At 32.7% G+C, this 17,962-nt stretch overlaps 1 protein-coding gene across 2 annotated transcripts in view; it reads right to left on the bottom strand.

Moving 5' to 3' along the window:
- The window catches only part of ZCCHC2 (zinc finger CCHC-type containing 2), a 78,213-nt gene that overhangs the window by 22,150 nt on the left and 38,101 nt on the right, over positions 1 to 17,962 (bottom strand). Inside the window, exons 5-8 of one of the 2 annotated variants that reach the window (XM_051969909.1) lie at positions 17,659 to 17,771; positions 16,077 to 16,171; positions 11,203 to 11,286; positions 10,450 to 10,507 (exon numbers count right to left, since the gene is read on the bottom strand). In XM_051969909.1, coding sequence (XP_051825869.1) covers positions 10,450 to 10,507; positions 11,203 to 11,286; positions 16,077 to 16,171; positions 17,659 to 17,771 — 350 coding nt within the window. The remainder of the gene's footprint in view (positions 1 to 10,449; positions 10,508 to 11,202; positions 11,287 to 16,076; positions 16,172 to 17,658; positions 17,772 to 17,962) is intronic. The other variant, XM_051969910.1, reaches the window with a different exon arrangement.

The raw sequence follows: 17,962 nt of genomic DNA, 5'->3' as shown, positions 1-17,962 counted from the left end.
CAAAACATCATTTGGTTGTTTGCTTTTTGAGGGAAGAAAGGGCTAGTACACAGAGACCTGTAATTTGATTAGTGACAATATCAAAAAAATCTGTTATCTAATATATAAAGGCAATTTTAGTCTTAAGAATACTGCTGAGGTATAGTAAGACATTAAAAGATTTACATATGATTCTACAGATGACTTGAACCTTGGCTTTCTACTATACTATGCTACTTTCTCATTATATACTCACATTATTCATAGATAAAAGTTGTAGGAATAATTTCTACTTAATAGTTTGAGAGAGACAGCATAGTAGTTGGAGAGCTGACTTCAAATCTGGGAAGATAAGTGTTAAAAGTACTACCTTCTGATGTATATAACATAAGCATGACCTATACATATATACAGAGGTACATACAATATACCTCTGGGTATACACAAATGTCTGAGTCAATATATGTGCACGTGCACACACACACATTTATAAAGTGCTTTAAAATTTCATCAAGAAGAGAGTTTGTATATTTATTTTCTTCTCTGAGTCCAAAGTTCATTTCTCAAAAGTTTTAGGATGAACAGAAGTTATTGCTATATATTCTTTTGAAACAAGTTCCTGTAAGTGTCACTGGGGCTCCCAGTTTTCTTTTTTGTCAACCACAGACATCCAAAATAAGAAGGAATAAAATCTGTTCCACTTAATGAATTAAAAGTTCTTTGAAGAACTTTAAGTGTGTAAAAATGCATTTTTCAGAAGTGTGTACACACACATACTCTATTGCTCTAGCCTTTTGGTATAAACATGTTCATCAGTCACATTTTCCTAACTTACAACCTCTGGGAAGAGAAAAAAAAAACAGTAATACTATAAAACTTGTATACCCATTCATTGTGAGAGATACAATTTTATCTTGTCAAAATTTAAACGTTTTAGAATTTGTTGTTCAATTGTTTCAATAATGTCCAATACTCTGTGACCTGAATTAAGGTTTTCTTGGCAAGGATATTGGAATGATTTGTCATTTCCTTCACCAGCTCCTTTTACTGATGAGGAAATTTAGGCAAACAGGGTTAAGCGACTTGTCAAGATGACACAGCTAGTGAATATATGAGGCCAGATGATCCACTGTAGCATTAGCCTCCTGTTTTAGGATATAAACATGCAACAAAATAAGACTTTTTTTCCTATGTGTTCTATTGCAGGAAGGGATGAGATTGAGATTGTCTGGTGCAGAGGAAACACAATGTGGATAATCAGTGTGAAAGTCAAGCTAGTGAGGCTTTTTAAAGGAATCTTGAGGTGATATTCTATGCTTGAGGTTAATAGGGAACCATCAGAGTTTATTTGTGGGGAAGTTGATAGGTATGTGGCATGATCAGACCTGAGCTTTAGGAAGATTAATTGGACAGCAGAATGGAAGACAGATTAAGTGAGGACAAATCTGAGGCAGAGACCAACCAGAAGTTCTTCTGTAACCATTCAAATCTGAGGTAATGAGGACCGGCATTGGGGTAGTACTGCTATCAGAAGAAAAGGTGACATATACTAGAAGGCTTATGAAGACAGAATCAACAGGATTTGGTGAGAGATTGGATTAGAGTCAAAGTAAGGAGTCAAGGCTATCACTGAGGTTGTAAATCTAAGAGACAATGGGAAGGAAGATGGTACTCTCAGTGGTAATATTAAGAGGGTAAGGCTTTGGGGCAAAGTTAAGGGAGTTTAGTTTTGGAGATATTGAGCTTAATTTATACATGACATCCAAATTTAAGATATCCAATAGGCAATTGGAGATGTGAGACTAAAGATCAGGAGAGAAAATGTTTGTAAATCTAACAATCAAAAATCTAAGTTCAATTCATGAGAACAGATGATATCATTAATCAAAATATTAATGAAATAGGGAGAAGAGGTTTCAGGCTAAAGCTTTAATTAGTAAGAATGGTTTGAATGAAGATCCAACAAAGGATACTGAGAAATCATGATCAACAGGTAGAAGGAAAACTGGGAGAGAGCAATGCCATGAAAATCTAGAGAGAAGAGAATGTTAAGGAGAAAGTGATTGATAGTGTCAGAAGCTTTCAAAGTTAAAAAAAGGAAGAGAACTGAGAAAAAAAGCCCCAGATTTAGCACTATTAACTAGGAGAGAACCATTTCAGTTTAAACTGAGGGAGCAGAATCCCTGGGATGAGGATATAAAGGGGTGTTAATCACTAAGAAACAAGTTCAGTTAGATTACCATTATCTCTAGAAGTATGGTTTGGGGATGGAATTATCCCAAGGTATCACAGAGGAAAGTGGGCAATGGAATAACTGGTCCAAGGAAGCTGGAAGGCTTTCTTCCTTCTCTATGGTTTTTTTGTGTGTGTATGTTTGTTTACTGGTTGTTTTTGTTTCTGTGCTTCCTTTAAGACTAAGCTCAAATCTCATTAGAGGGCCTTTTCTAGTCCCTTTAAGCTGCCATTACTTTTTCCTTTGAGATTACCTTTCTTCTCCTCTGTATATATGATGTACCTATTTGTTTAAAATGCTGTTTTTACTCATTAAAATGGGAAGACTCTGAAGGCAGAAATTTATTTTTCCTTTCTTTACATTTTTTTAGTACAGCATAATAGTGCCTGTTACATAGTAAGGTATCTAACAAATTTTCTTGTTAACAGATATTGACTGGATACTTAAGGGAAAAATGTTATCCTTAACAACTTTTAAAGTAAATTTGGGTTTTTACTGACACGAGATTCACACAAGGTAAAAATATCCTCCAATGAAAATACATTTGTAACTTAGTCTTAAAAGTTGCCTAGGATACTGACTAGGATTTAAGTAAATTGCCTATGTTCTATTATATGTAAGAGAACAGACTTAAATATGTATCTTCTTGACAGCAACGTTGGCCCACTAATAAATGACCTACTTTTGAGCTTCTTTAAAATAAATTATAGGATTAGATTTTAGAGCTGCAATAACTTTAAGAATTTCCCATCAACCCTCATATTCTAACAAACACACTCCCATATTTTTAACAATCCCTTAATTTTAACAATCAGGAAACTGAGATCCAAAAAAGGTTGAATAAATTCTCCAGATGACTCATATAATTAATAGTAAAGACAAGATTAGGGCAGCCTCAAATTTGATACCAGTATTCTTTCTTTTTGATGTAGCAAAGCTGTTTCAACTTTAGTGTCATAGATACCTGATGCCTATTATCATCACCGTATATTTCTGGAGTCTAAATATATGAGTACAATCAACACAAGCATCAAAAATCCCTAAGTATGAATTAAGTTCTTTACTGGAGCCATTTCACATATGTAGAAATTATGTTTTTAATTTCACAATTTCTTTTAGTTTCTATTACCTTTTTTTCTCCCCATAAGGAAAAAAAAATTGAATGTTTCATAAAAGGCTATACTAAGCACTACCAAGTTCCCTTTCATTTCCTAATTCTTTGATTCTATGAAATGACCATATTTAAAAGCAAAGCAAAGGGTGACTCAAGGATTATAATTTTCAGTATTTTATTATATTAAAAAAATTTTCCTAGGTGATGAACAAACACCATTTTGATATGAATTACTTCAGATAATCACAGGGTCTGGAAAGGAAAATGTATTGAATAATTTAATTAATTTCAACTTGGAATTCGGGAGGTGCAAAGTGACTATAGTACTCTAGCTAGCACTTTGTAACAAAAACTGAAAGAACAGGAAGTTAGGCTCCTGTTTTCCTCAGGGTTACTTTTGCTTCTTTCATGACACTTTCTTTGCCTAAGTCAGTCAGTTGTTAATAATTATCAACATTTATTTCTTTACAGCTTATAGTTCAACAGTAAGCTGAAGGAAAAGATTTGAGGGTTCCCTCCCTTTCTTTTTAAAAATAAGTTTTTATTAATATTTTGGATTTTGCACCACAGGTATCTTTCCCCATTATCTATGACTCCATAAAATGTCCTTCTGTCACTAAAGTTAAGCCAGTGAACCAGTGAACGCAGCAAGATCTAATGGTGTGTACACCGATAGTTGCACATACTTTCTAACATCTAGTTTCTGGTCCTTCGACATTCTGAAGAGGAATAATCTGTTCCCTGGAATTAATCTGTGTCATTTCTGGTACTAAAATTCAGCTGCCTTTTATGAACTTATATGCTATTTTTGTGACAATGGATACTTTTCTCTTGGTTTTGCTCTTTTTATTTTTCATCAATTCATATAAGACATCTTATATTTCTCTTAAGTCCCCACATGTTTGATATTTGATAGTACTGCCTCCTGAATGAACATTTTAAACAGTGTCCCTTAGACATGTCAAGTGTAGCACCTCCAAAATGAAATTTTTAATGATCTTCCCCTGCAAACCCACTTCAGTTCTGAACTTCCCTATTACTATCAAGGACATCCCTATTTTAATCATCCAACTTCAGATGTGATTGTCATATTTGACTTTTTGTTCATTTTACATATCTAGTCAGTTACCAAATCTTCTCATTTCTTTCTCTATAAATTTCTATCATTTTCTCCCTATTACCTCCACTTTTACTCAGAAAGCTGCCACTAGTTCAGGCCCTCATCTTATCTCAGTGGGACTTTCTGTCTAAAAAGTCTCTTTCCACTCTCCAATCCATCCTCCACACTTTGCCAAAGTGACTTTCCTAAAGTGCACATCTGAATATGTCAACCCATTTCATAAACTCCAATGATTTCTTATTACCTTGAAGGTCAAATATAAACTTGCTTGGCATTTAAAGGTCATCACAATGTGGCATCTTATAATATTTCCTATACTTTAACACATTTCTCCATACAATTTACAATCTAAATCTACTTGTTCCTCATACACATTGTTCCATCTTCTATCTCCAGGTCTCAGCACTACCTATCCATAATATGCCTATAATGTTATTCTCTCCTTGCATATAATGTTTAGAATGCCTGGCTTTAACACAAAATCCAAATCCCTCTTACTGAGGGAGGCCCTTTTAGATCTATCCAGTGGCTAATACATTCCCTTCTTAAAGCTATCTTCCATTTACTGTCTATTGATTTTCTATGCCCTAATTTACATATGTGGTTTTCTTCTACTGGAATATAAACTGTTAAAAACAGGGATGGATTTTGCTTTTTTATTGCATTCTTAAAGAGCATGGCTAAAAAATGCTTGATGATTGAATAACTATACAATAACATTCCATTATATTTACATATTATAATTTGTTCAGTCATTCCTTAATCAATGGACAGCTATTTTGTTTCTAATTTTTTACTGCTACAAAAAATATTACTCTATTTGGTGTATATATAGGATTTTTTTGTCTTTGGCCTCCTTTAGGTATATATTCCATAAGATGGGTGAATGCAAAAGTGAAAACAATAATTTTTCTCACATAATTTTATGTTTATGGAGTTTTATTTTGTAAAACACAAATATGTAATTGCCTCTTAAACCATATTAAAGATTTTATTAAGTAGTTAGGATTTACTACACATCTACCATTGTTCTCTGCTTCATGTAGAAAGAGGTGTACACAGCAGCAAGTAAGGAAAGTGAAAAATGCAGTTTCTTATAAATAATCCTCTTTTTATTTGGGATGTCCTTGGCCATCCTGGGAAAAGAACAGGAATGAGGGGGACAGAATAAATAAGCACACTAGAACAGATTAGGAAGCCAAACCATTTGCTATATAAGTCATCTAAGTCCATCAAAGGAATGGCTAGTGAGAATTTAGAATGTCAAATGGCAGTCACTGTGAACCAGCATGGGTTCACTAAGAACAAATCATGCCAAACTAACCTTATTTCCTTTTTTGACAGGGTTACTAGACTGGTAGACCAGAGGAATACTGTAGATATAGTAAATCTGGATTTCAGCAAGGCCCTTGGCAAATTCTCTCATTATATCCTTGTAAAAAAAAAATGGGGAGATATTGATTGGATAATATAGTATAGTCAACTGGACTAAGAGCTGGTTTAATAACCAGATCTCAAGATTACTAGACCAGTGGCAACCTAAAAGAATGCCACATGACCAACTCTGGTCTGGTCTTATGTTAAAATATCAATAACTTAGATGAAAGCACATTTAGTAAATCTGTAAATGATACAAAGATAAGAAAGAAACCTAATGTTTTAGATGACAAAATCAAAATCTGAAAGATGGGTCAAATCTAATAAGAATTTTAGAATGCTAAAGTTCTGTTTCCTTCTTAAAAATAAACACAGAAGAGCAAATTTAGACAATTTGTTAGAAAAAAAAAAGTACAGATTTTAGAATGCAGCAAGCTTTAAGTCAACAATGTGACAAAATACCCCTCAAAAACAAACACAGATAATGGGTACATTAATAAAAGATTTCCCTCCTGGAACACTGTCCTATTATAATTGGGGGGAGAGGGGAAGGTTGTGTAGCTCAATGAAATTATGACCTATTTTGTGCAAGGTCACCTAAAACAAAGAGGTCATAGTATAGAGTTGTGACAAAAGGTAATCCATTGGAGAAGGATATGATACATCCCTTCAATATCTTTGCCAAGAAAAATCCTATGGACAATATGAAAATGATAAATTTAAAAAAAAATTTGACACCATAAGATGAGCCCCTTAGGTCAGAAGGTTTTCATCACATTCCTGGGGAAGAGCAGAAGACAATTAAAAGTAGCTCCTGAAAGAATGAAGGAACTGGGCCAAAGCCACAAAGAAGCTCTGCTTAATGATGAAAGAAAAGTTAAATACTATAGAGATCAATATTATCTAGGAACCTGGAATGTAAGATCTATGAACCAAGGTAAGCTAGATATGATTAAAAAAATTAAACATTGACATTTTGGGTATCATAGAACTTATATCAAGAGAAATGGGTGAATTTAATTCAGATGATTATTACATATACTGCTGTGGGTAAGAATTCCTTAGAAAAGATAGAATAGCCCTCATAGCTAATAAGAGACTGAGAAAAGCAGTATAAATTCAAAAATGACAATGATATCTGTTCATATATAAAGAAAATTCATTCAATATCCTAACTTGGACAGATTCTGAGAGACAATGTAGGATAAAAGGGGCCTGGTGTACTATTGTCCATGGGTCATGAAGGAATTTGTGGTTGGCCCTGTTCTGTTAAGTTTTTGGCAATAATTTGGATAAAGTCCTGGATGAACAAAACTAGAAGGAATGGCCAACACATAGATAAGAGTTAAGGTCCATAAGTATCCCGATATGATAAGAGTAAAGGTGCCAAACATATGTTCCATGGGGCCATAAGACTTCTGATCTGCCTGGATCAGATTAAAATATGATTAGGAGATTTTTAATAAAATGAAAATGCAATAAAGCTAAGATACTACTACATTTTAAAACTCAGTCAACCATGGGGACTCATGACAATCCTTAAGAAAAGATTAGTGGTCCCTGTTTATATTTGAATTTTGATACCATTATGCTACAGTATTTTAGGTTTTTTAAACAGGATAAATGTAGTCTTAGACAATTCCTGACTCTTCTCCTCCCCCAATTCAACTTCATGAATATAAAAGTATAAAAGAAGGGAGAAACAGTTAAATTGAATATCTAAATTTAAAAACAACAACTGGGGTTTTTGAATGACTGCGGGTTGAATGAATCTGCCCTGTGATGTTAAGTCAAAAAAGCTAATGTACTCTTGGGATGAATGAAAAGGGAAAGACTAGGAAATTGCAGGTGACAGTTACACTATTTTGCCCCTATCAAACCCAATCTAAAGTTCAGTGTTCTAGAACCACAATTTACAAAGCACACTTTATAAAGCGCATCTAGGAAGATAACCAGAACTTTTGAGTCCATGTCACATGACAATCCCTGAAAGAACTGAGACTGGTTAGTTAGCATAAGGACCATGACAGCAGCCTTTAATTACCTATAGACTACTATTAATAACCCTGTTATTAAAAAGTTATGTTTGGCCTCAGAAAGCAGTAACAGGAACAATAGAAGTGGCAAAGGAGCCAACTGAGGCTTGATGTTGGGGGGAAAAAGGAGAGTAGAGAAGAGAGCAACTTTGTGACAACTAGAGCTGTCACAAGTGAATTGGGCTGACTATATGAGCATTTATCTGAATAGCTGCAATCCTCTGAAAGGTCTGAATCAGACTACTGAGGTCCCTTCCAAATCTCAAATTCTGAGTTTTTTTTTAAACATGGGATGACTTACTGAAGAATGGTGGGAGCAAGGAGATATTCAGAAATGAAGATGATTTTTTTTAAAGGCACCAAAATTTCTATTAAATCATGTTTAGAATAAGGGAAATCATAGTACTGTTGGATTATGAACTACTTAGAACTTTTTCTAAAGGTTCACCTCTAGAAATATTTTTGGAAATGCAATGTTTCTAGGAGGCAGCTGGGAGAATGAAGGAATTCTATAAACACGACCATGAGGATCAGTTACAACATCATTTAAAATCTGGAATGAATAGACTAAAGTAACAGAACAGTGATCTTGAATAAGTTTAGGGAATAACATGTGAAAAGGAATGATAGTTTTACTTCACTCCAAAGGGCAGAACTAGGAACAATGTGCTAGATTCTTCCTTGCTAAGAAAAAACTTAACAATTCCAGCTATTGTGAGATGGTTTGCCTCCAGAGTGAGACTGAATAATAACTTTTTAGAGACAGGCTCAACTAAGAGTTGGACTAGAGTTCTGAGGTGTCTTTGAACTCTTTTTTATGGAAGGTTTAAAAATTTATAGGAATTTGGTTAAAACAAAAATGTTAATGTAAAAAAGTGTGTGTGTTTGTGTGTGTGTGTGTACGTACACACTCCAACAGTATACAAAAATCAGTGAAAGTTTGCAATTATTTTAAAACGCTATTCTAACTTAATAACTACAAAGGTCAATATAAGATTAGCTTTTTCAGGATTATACTAATATTTTACTTACACCGAATTCATGTTTCAGTAGTGCAATGAAGCATGTAATACATTTTTTAAAAAAACCTTATAAAAATGGTTGACCAAAAAAGGGTGAAGAGTAATCTTGTGTTAATCTTGAAAATTCATTCATGTGGAAAGTTCATTTTTAAAGAAAATCAGGTAAATATTACTACTTGCTTTTCATAAATTACACTTGTTTGAGGGGTAAATGGATATTTTAAAGATTTCTTTTAATGGAAATTATATTTAAATTATTATAATACAATTTGATTTTTTTTGTACACATGAGAAAAAAGTTGAAGTATGGGCAAGTGTAAAATAGATATTAAGAACACTATATTATTATTTGTCTCCAAAAATAATTTGGACTGAAAAAGGGGAATAAGAGAGAGAGAGAAAGTAGAATAGGATTATGAAGTTAATTACTGGTTATTCATGAATGAAACACAAGTATGTATTGCATTTCCTATCTCCCAAAGAGATTCAGTTTCACAAAAGCCTCTGTTGTAACGAAGACCAACACTGATGACAATACATGACACATATAAGTAGTGATATTGGCTGGGGAGAGGTAGAGGGATGGGAAGTGAAGAAAAATAATAGATATAAAGATAATTTCACTTACACTCCTCACTTTAATAGCTATAACTAAAAACCATAAGTATAAAGAGAATTTAGAAGTCAAATCATAGTCCCACACTTGATAGCTTATACCTATATGATTTTTTCCTCTTTTAAAGTATAACAAGACTAAAATAATCTAAAATATTACATAAATGCACAAATGCTGAGTTTTTCAGAACATCTAATCCTAATGTTCTCTCAGGGCCAATGACTCTCTAAATATGCTCCTTGCTACTTGTAGAGATCTGCAATTGTTCTGCAATTTAATATTTTTAAAGTTAACTGGGACATGAAGAGGCTAAGTGATATTCTAGCTAGTCTCTACAATAAGTATGACTCAAAGCCAGGCCTCCTAAGTCCAGAGCCAGCTCTTAATGAATAAAATACTGAATTTGGAGCCAGGAGACACCTAAGGTCTTTGGTCACTAACTAGCTGTGTGATCTTAGATAGTCAATTACCTGCTATGATTGTTTCTTCATTTGGAAAAGAAGTGTTCTGGATCTTAGCCTGCTCTAAGGATTGCATGACTCTATATAAATAACTGCCTAATCTTCAGGCTTTTGAATTGTCAAACAAGAAAATAACTGAAAACTAAGTTTTTCAACTACCACAAAATTAAGAAGATAGTCATGCAAATTGAGATGTATTTAAATTTAGAAACGATTTTGCCACAAATTTAACTATTAGGGGAAAAAAAATTCAGAACCTCATGTTGTCATTATTCAAAAAATGAGATGGAAACAGTGTCATAATTCTAAGAAAGGAAATACCTAAATAAAATTTTTTAGAATTCTAAAAATATTAATGGAAAAGAAACATTTTTGCTCCAAACAAAATAATGCTATTAATGATTAAACCAACACATTTAAAACCACTAGAATATTGATTAGAAGTACATGGAAAAACCATATGCCATATTTTTAAAAATTTAAGTACTTACTTCATTACAGGACCCTTTCCAGTATGTTTCTTGTGGATTGTTGTGTGTTGTAAAACATCTACAGGAAAAAACCAAAAAGGTCATCAGTAGCCTAATACAGTAAATGCTCCATCAATGATTGATGATTGGAAGAAACAAAGATTATACCAGTTGCAAAATCAAGAGGGCAAGAGCAACTCCATAATGATCTATTTATTATATTCAATATACCTAAACACTGGACATTTCTAAATTAAAAATTTCTGGGAAAAGCTAGCATTCATATACTCTGAACCCAACTTAAAAATAACAAAAGGAAGATTTGTTGTGAGGAGATCAATGAACATTTCTAGGAGCAAAATGGTATAATGGAAAAAGGACTAAAAAAGAAAAGATTTGTTTTCAAATCTTGCCTTTGACCCTTAGCCAGGTGACAATCGAACAAATTCAGCTTCAGTTTCTTCCTCTGTAAAATAAGAATAATACTACACACAGCTTCTAACTATACTTGTTTTAAGGCTCAAACAGGACAACATGAACAGCAGACTGCAACCCTAAAACCCTATATCAATGATGCTATTATCTTTTTTTTGCTTTTCTTCATATCCTCCTCTGCTAACTGAAATTCAATGCTCAAACTAATTAATTTCTTTTAGCAATCAGTCTTTTGAATCAGAGACATTAAATTTATGTTGGTCACTTAAAAAAAAGATATGACTTATGGACCAGACTCAATTTCTGCCAATAAGAAAAACTTCTTTTTTCTTCACCTACCTTCCTCCTGACTTGAAGCTTCAGAACTATCCTCCTTTAAGTGTTCTGGTATTTTAGATGCTTTTAAAGAAGACTGCAAATTACCTACAGGAAATAACCAATTCCATGAAATGTTTTAAGAAAATTAGAAATTTAAAAAAATTAGGTTTCTTTAGACATAGAAAACTAGAAATTATTTATAGGGGACAGATACATAGAAGTAGAATAAAAAGATAAAATAAATCTCTACTAGAAATAACAATCACTTGAAAATGGATGTGGTTGTCTTGGGGCTTAATATTATATACATAATGATTCTCCCCCCAACTAAAACAAAAACAATAATTTTCAGAAGCTAAATTAATTTGATGGTAATTTAAGGAGTGGGCATGATAATTAAAATTCTGCATAAGAACTCAGGAGATAGGTCTAAACTTTGCCTGACACATTCACTTGTTGTACAAGTATTAACAAGAGGGGCCTTCATGCACTGTCTCAGTTATATCACTGGGTACTGAATGAGTAAAAAGATAAAAGAGAAAGAACCTATACATACCAAAATATTTATTGCGACACTTTTTGTTTAAGCAAATAACCAGAAACAAAATAAATGCCTACCTAGGGTATGGAAATAGCTGGACAAAATATAGCAGATGAATAGTGTAGAATATTATTATGCTATAAAAAATGACAAGAAAGTCATGGAGTATAGTAGAAAGAGGTCTGGTGTCCACCTCAGATAGACATGGTCAGGTGTCAACTGACACAGACTAAGCATGTATCCAGAATTGATACAGAATGAAATAGAGCTGAAAAAACACTGATATATGATGACTATGATAATGTAAATAAATAATAAGAATTGTGCATAGATGTACCCACACATAAAATCAAAATTGAATGCTGCAAAATTATAAGGACTAAGCACTGTTTGAAAGCAGACATGAAAAGACATGTCTACAAGTACTGCTTAATACACATATTTTTTAGACTTTTAACAAAAAGGAAGCAGTTACATGTTTTTCCTTGGAGAATAATAGATCAAAGAGAATACATACAGAGAAGGGAAGCGAGAAAGGAGAGGCAATAATCATTTATAAGCCACCTACTACACATACCATAGGTAGTGTATTAGGTGCTTTAAAATATTATTTCATTGGAGCCTCACAACCACCTTGAGATAGCAAGAACTATTATTACCTCCATTTAAAATTGAGGAAAATGGGGCAAACGGGTTAAGTGATTTATCCAGGTCACACATAGGAAGATATATATGACAGGGAAGTAAACAAGATTTATTAAGCACTTAGCAACTTTTAAAAAATGTCCATTTCTTTTATTATGAGTGATTTGCTATATTCAATAAACATTTATTCAAATGCCTGTAAACTCCAGTGCTTTCCTAACAACTAGGGGGGAAAATCTTAAGCTGCCTTCAAATTTTTTTTCCTAGTGAGATGTGACAAATATCAATTACCATAACATAAAATAAATAAGGATATAAGTGGAAAGGAAGAGACAGACAGACAATCAAAGGCTGGCAAGGGAGAAAGAGAGGGGAAAACACAATTTCTAACAAAGGGGGAAAAATGGGGACAAAATAGTAGTCTGCCAAGAAAGAAGCATGAGCTTAGGATTTAAATAAGAGTAAAAAGAAGGTAATCCTAGAAGGAAAAGTCTCCTATAGAAGGTTAAATTTAAACTGAATCTTGAAGAAGTTAGAAAAACTCAGAGGCAGGTAGCCTCTAGCCAGACAAGATGGCCAGTACAAAGGCAGAGAATTGGGAGATGGAGCATTCTGTCAGGAATAACAATTAGGCCAGTGTGTCTGGATTAGGCAGTGTGTGGTAAGGAGTGTTTGCTGAATATTGTGAAGCAGAAGCAGAACGCAATCTTTTCTACCAGTTTGCCTATGGAAGGAGGAAGAGAATAAAAACTTGAAGGAAACTTGTTTTAAGAGCAGAGAAGAGCTTTGCTTATATAGAAAAGATAGGCAACAGAGAAGAAACAAATTCATAATGAAAAATCCAAAGATCAGAGGGTACAACTGTTAAAAATGGCTAGTCAATGATGAGGACAGGCTCTTTGAAGGTGATCAAGTCAAGAGTACAACTAAAAGGAATGATCTTGGCCAGAAGGAACCCATCTTCCTCAGAAACTAAACAGAGGATGGTAAGAAAGGAAGAGGGAGCTCACCATAAATAATCTCAACTGAAGTCAGAGACAAGCATAGCAGTGGTACTGGGATACAGTGTGACTATACAGTGGTACAGAGGGGCTGGGATTCGAATACTCCTTTCTTGGATACAGAGAAAAAGAAAAGATAAAAGGAGCTGGTATTAGAGTGGGGGTTCTAGTGTTAGTTGTGCCTCATAAACATGATTATTCAGCAGTTACAAAGGGCTAATATTAATGGTCAAAATACATTAAGCCTACAAACAAATAGGATATGACTGATAAACTGACATTCATTTGGGAAACAATGAAATCAAGAATCCCAAATTTCATGTTAAAATGGATAAGGTGTTAATGATCCAAGTTCAAAAGAAAGGTTGGACCATTCATACATAAATATAGAATTTCTTTACATACTGTTTTTGTTATTCTCAAATCTTTTTCTGATACTTCATGATAATATGGAGGTGACCTTGAGTCCTGAAGGTGAGATGAGTTTTGGGCAAGTTCTAGCAGAAGCTACAGAAGCTTCAATAAGGAGTCCAGGAGGGACTGTAAGAATCTTGAATAGACTCATTTAAATACCTACTCATATTCAAAAAGACTCACCACTAAAGGGATGGTAACTAGGAAATTTTTTTTTCAATCACAATAAATCACAAAGCCTTTCTATTAAAGTAAAAAGAAAATGAGAGTCTACATTAGTAGAGGGGAAAAAATGGGTAGATGAAATCACAGTTCATATAAGCATAACAATGGATGAAAGAGATGGGGAAGAAGGAATCAGAAGCTTTCTGGAGGAGGTTAACATTTGAATTTTACTTTAAAAGAAAGATGCAAATTAAATAGGCATTTTAAACTGAATAGATCCAGATGCAAGTTTGTATTTTCTCTCAAACATGAACTTCTTTAAGTACTATGGATTCTGTCTCTACAATAACTTTTGACTGAATCTCCTCTGTATTCTAAATGCTACTATACAGTTTAGACCTACATGTTTCTTCCTCTCACTACAATACCTTAATAACAGGGGTTACATAACCAACCATATTTCAATGCTGCTTGGCTCAAAAACCTTCAATAGCTCCCTACTGCTTTTAAATTAAGTTGAAAGTACCCTAGCTAGGATTCTAGAATCCCTACAATTTAGTCCTATACTATCTTGCCTTAGTCAAATATGATAGCAATTTTTTCCTGAACACCTTCCACTCATGTCATTGTACTCTGATTATATTGTTTCTCAAGTCTGAAATGCCCTTCACTTATAGTGTTTTTGCATTCTCCAAATGTTACCTCCTTCTCTGACCACTTGGGGGAAGGGGGCAACTCATAACTTTTTGTACTTATTATTGTGCATTGTAGTTCTCTAACTTGGTCTCAGATGCCCTTCTCAGATTGTGTCCCTATTACCTAATTAACAGGTGAAATTTAGTAAATGGCTACTATATTATTTTGGTTGAGGAGCCATGGTGGAGGGAGTTTCAAGTACAGGGAACAAGAAGTAAAGCAAAGCAATGGTAGCAAGTCCGCAGCTTAAAGGCTGTGTAACAGGGCAAGTTACTTAATTTATGAGGCACTACCATAGTCTGTAAAATGAGAGTAGACTGTCCTTTTAAACTCTAAATCCTAAAAACATATATGGCACTATAAGTAGTTCACTTTGAAAAAGTGCCTTGCAACTACTTGGTATGCAATTCAATTAAATGACTAAATATAACAGTAAAAGGCTGTTTATAAATATACAAATTATTTAAAACTGAAGATGGGCTGGGATATTTGTAAGTTCTACATATTAGGTACAGTATCAATTTTCACATACACAAAAAACCAGTTTCCAATTAATTTTATTACTAGTACTTGATGCCAAATTTTGGGACAATGTGTATCTTCTTTTCACAACTTCTAGGAGATTTTAGTTGATAAAAGCAAGAACTAAAGGTTGGGTAAGAATATTTAAAGGTGAGTGAATGACTATATCTAATGTAATGCATTTAATTTAACAAAGATAAAAAAATCATGCCCCCTTTTATGGGAGCAATGTTTGAAACCAACAGCAGTCATCTTTGTTTTTGCCCCTACTTTGTGATAAAATGGCTGTTAAAACATATCCATTACACAGAAAGAAGAGTATAGAAGAAATAAATTACATCAACAGATGCAACATCATCAAAGACAACTTATATATGAGAAAACATAACAAAATCAAGTGAGAATAGATTTTGCTCTTCTTTGAAGTCATAAAATTAAGCAGTAATGCATCACCATATTCTTTAATATTAATATAAACAGAAGAGAAGAAAATTCAATGGGATAACAGATTATAATTACTATTACAATGAAAAAGTCTTATCCATGGAAAAAATGTTACTCAAATGTAAAAAAAAAATTTTTTTTTTCATTTTAAGTTAATACTTTAGGAGGAAGGACTATGCACAAAGGTTTGAGGAATAATTACATCATGTTTTATATTAGCAGCTAAAACTAAATGCTAGTATAAAGTATTAGCAGAAATGGAAACAAGACCTTATTACTAATTATAATTTATTTTGTGATTAAAAACACTTTAATGTTTATATATATAAATAAAGTAATGGCATTGTTACTGACATTCAATTACACTATAAGGTGTAACTTTGTAAATGTGATGAGAATGTGAAATAAAATAAAATGACAAGATAAAAACTTTAAAAGGAAACATAATCAACAGCAAAAATTCTTACTGAGACTGTGCAAAGATTCTGATGATATAGATTGAAAGAAGTTTTGTACTTTCTGACTCTGTAGAAAAGCTTGCGATGAAGCTGAAAATAGCTGCCTGCATATAAAGAGAACAGAATGAAATTACTTTGTGTACAACAGATTACATGATCACCTCTTTAGAATAAAATCATATATAAAATCATAAATTTGTATTTATTATACAAACACTAAAGCAATCCTAGAATCAGATATGTGCTTTTAGTGAGGTCAGCCCTAAATTGGAACAGTTTTTATGATACATAAAAAGGTTTTTAAATTTTTTGTAAAATTTGGCAATAAATTTTAGTTTGATATTTTTACATATCAGAAATGAAGCTAAAGAAGAAAAATGATAATTTACAAAAATGACTGAAAAACATCTTAATGTAATAATGGATCACATGCATGAATTATCAGTGCATTCTTACACTGGATTGTGCAAACATTTATATAAAGAATATAAATTAATAATTTCATCACTGTGTAATCCTAAAGCTGCAGCTGCTAAAACTAAAGTGGTGTGTGTAATGAGCAAATGATAGAGAATAATTGAAAAATAAAGCCTATGCAGGAAAGTAAAGAACTTGAAACTTTATCTGAGCAGTGAGGAGTACATTATTTTACCAACTATGTTCTCTGCCTTTGCAATTATTTTTCCTGTGTTATTTGCCCTTAGAAGTTTCAAGTTTTCAAAATTGCATGAAATTTGTTTTGCTGAAATATGAATAAAGAAAGACATGTAATAAAAAGTGGAATTTCCTAACCAAAAGTTTTTTTTTTTAATTATCAAAAATCATGAAATAAAAGTAATGAAATTTCATAATGACATAAAAAAATGAATTAATAATTTAGTATTTATTGCAGGAAAGGTGTAATATTCCATTTACAAATGTGGGCATAAAAATTTAAACATGGCAATGTGTAACAAAAGTTTTACATATCCAAATATCCTGAATATAATTTTTTAATCAGTCATGACATAGTCAAGGATTTAAATATGGAAACTTCCCCTCGGAATAAGTATTTCATATAGGAAAATATAAAATATTTTATTTAAAAATCCTTATATATTTAGATTGGTAGCTTGTTCAGAATCAACATGTTAAATATAATGAAAAAAGTTGACTTTCTTTTAACTCAGGAAACCATATTTCTGGTTACATGTTTTAGTAACTTGGGTTTTCTTATTATGGCAAGTAATACTAAATTTATTTCAAATTTTCAATATGATTGACATATAAATAGACATAGTTGGTTCTGAGAATTCTTTCTATTGAGTACAGTGAGATAATAGGTAGTATAATAGATAGAATGCTGGGCCTGAAGTCAGGAAAATCCCAAGATCAAATCCAGTCTCAGACACTGATGCAAGACAAATCATTTAACCTGTATTTGTCTCAATTTCCTTATATATCTTAAAAAATTCAAATCACAAATAGCCTATTTTAAGGAGCTGCAAAGAAACAGTTTGTTTTAGAAATCAGTCACAGTGTTTTATCATAATAATTTTACCTTGAGTAACAATTCTTCTAACAGGGCTAGTTCAGATAGCTTATTACTTACCTTAGGATTGGCTCTAGGTCAGGATGTCGCCGTTCTTCTCTCTTCTGAGACCCCTGATTTAATGCTCGCAAAATTGTCTTGTCAAAAGTTTCTGAAGACAGTTCCTTTGGAAGCTAGTTGAATAAATAATAAATTTTTCACATGTAAAAAAAAGATGTTAGGCTTTTTGTAAAACACTAAATATTCAAGAAAAAACATTCCTGTCGTTGATTCATCCAAATGCAATTTCTAATTATTCTTAACTGACATAGTAAACAATAAACAACTGGCATAATATCTGTGTGTATATATGTATATAGTTTAC

Source organism: Antechinus flavipes, chromosome 1 (assembly GCF_016432865.1).
Source record: "Antechinus flavipes isolate AdamAnt ecotype Samford, QLD, Australia chromosome 1, AdamAnt_v2, whole genome shotgun sequence".
NCBI lineage: Eukaryota > Metazoa > Chordata > Mammalia > Dasyuromorphia > Dasyuridae > Antechinus > Antechinus flavipes.
Note: the sequence above shows the minus strand (reverse complement) of the source record. Positions and strands in the feature narration are given on the sequence as shown.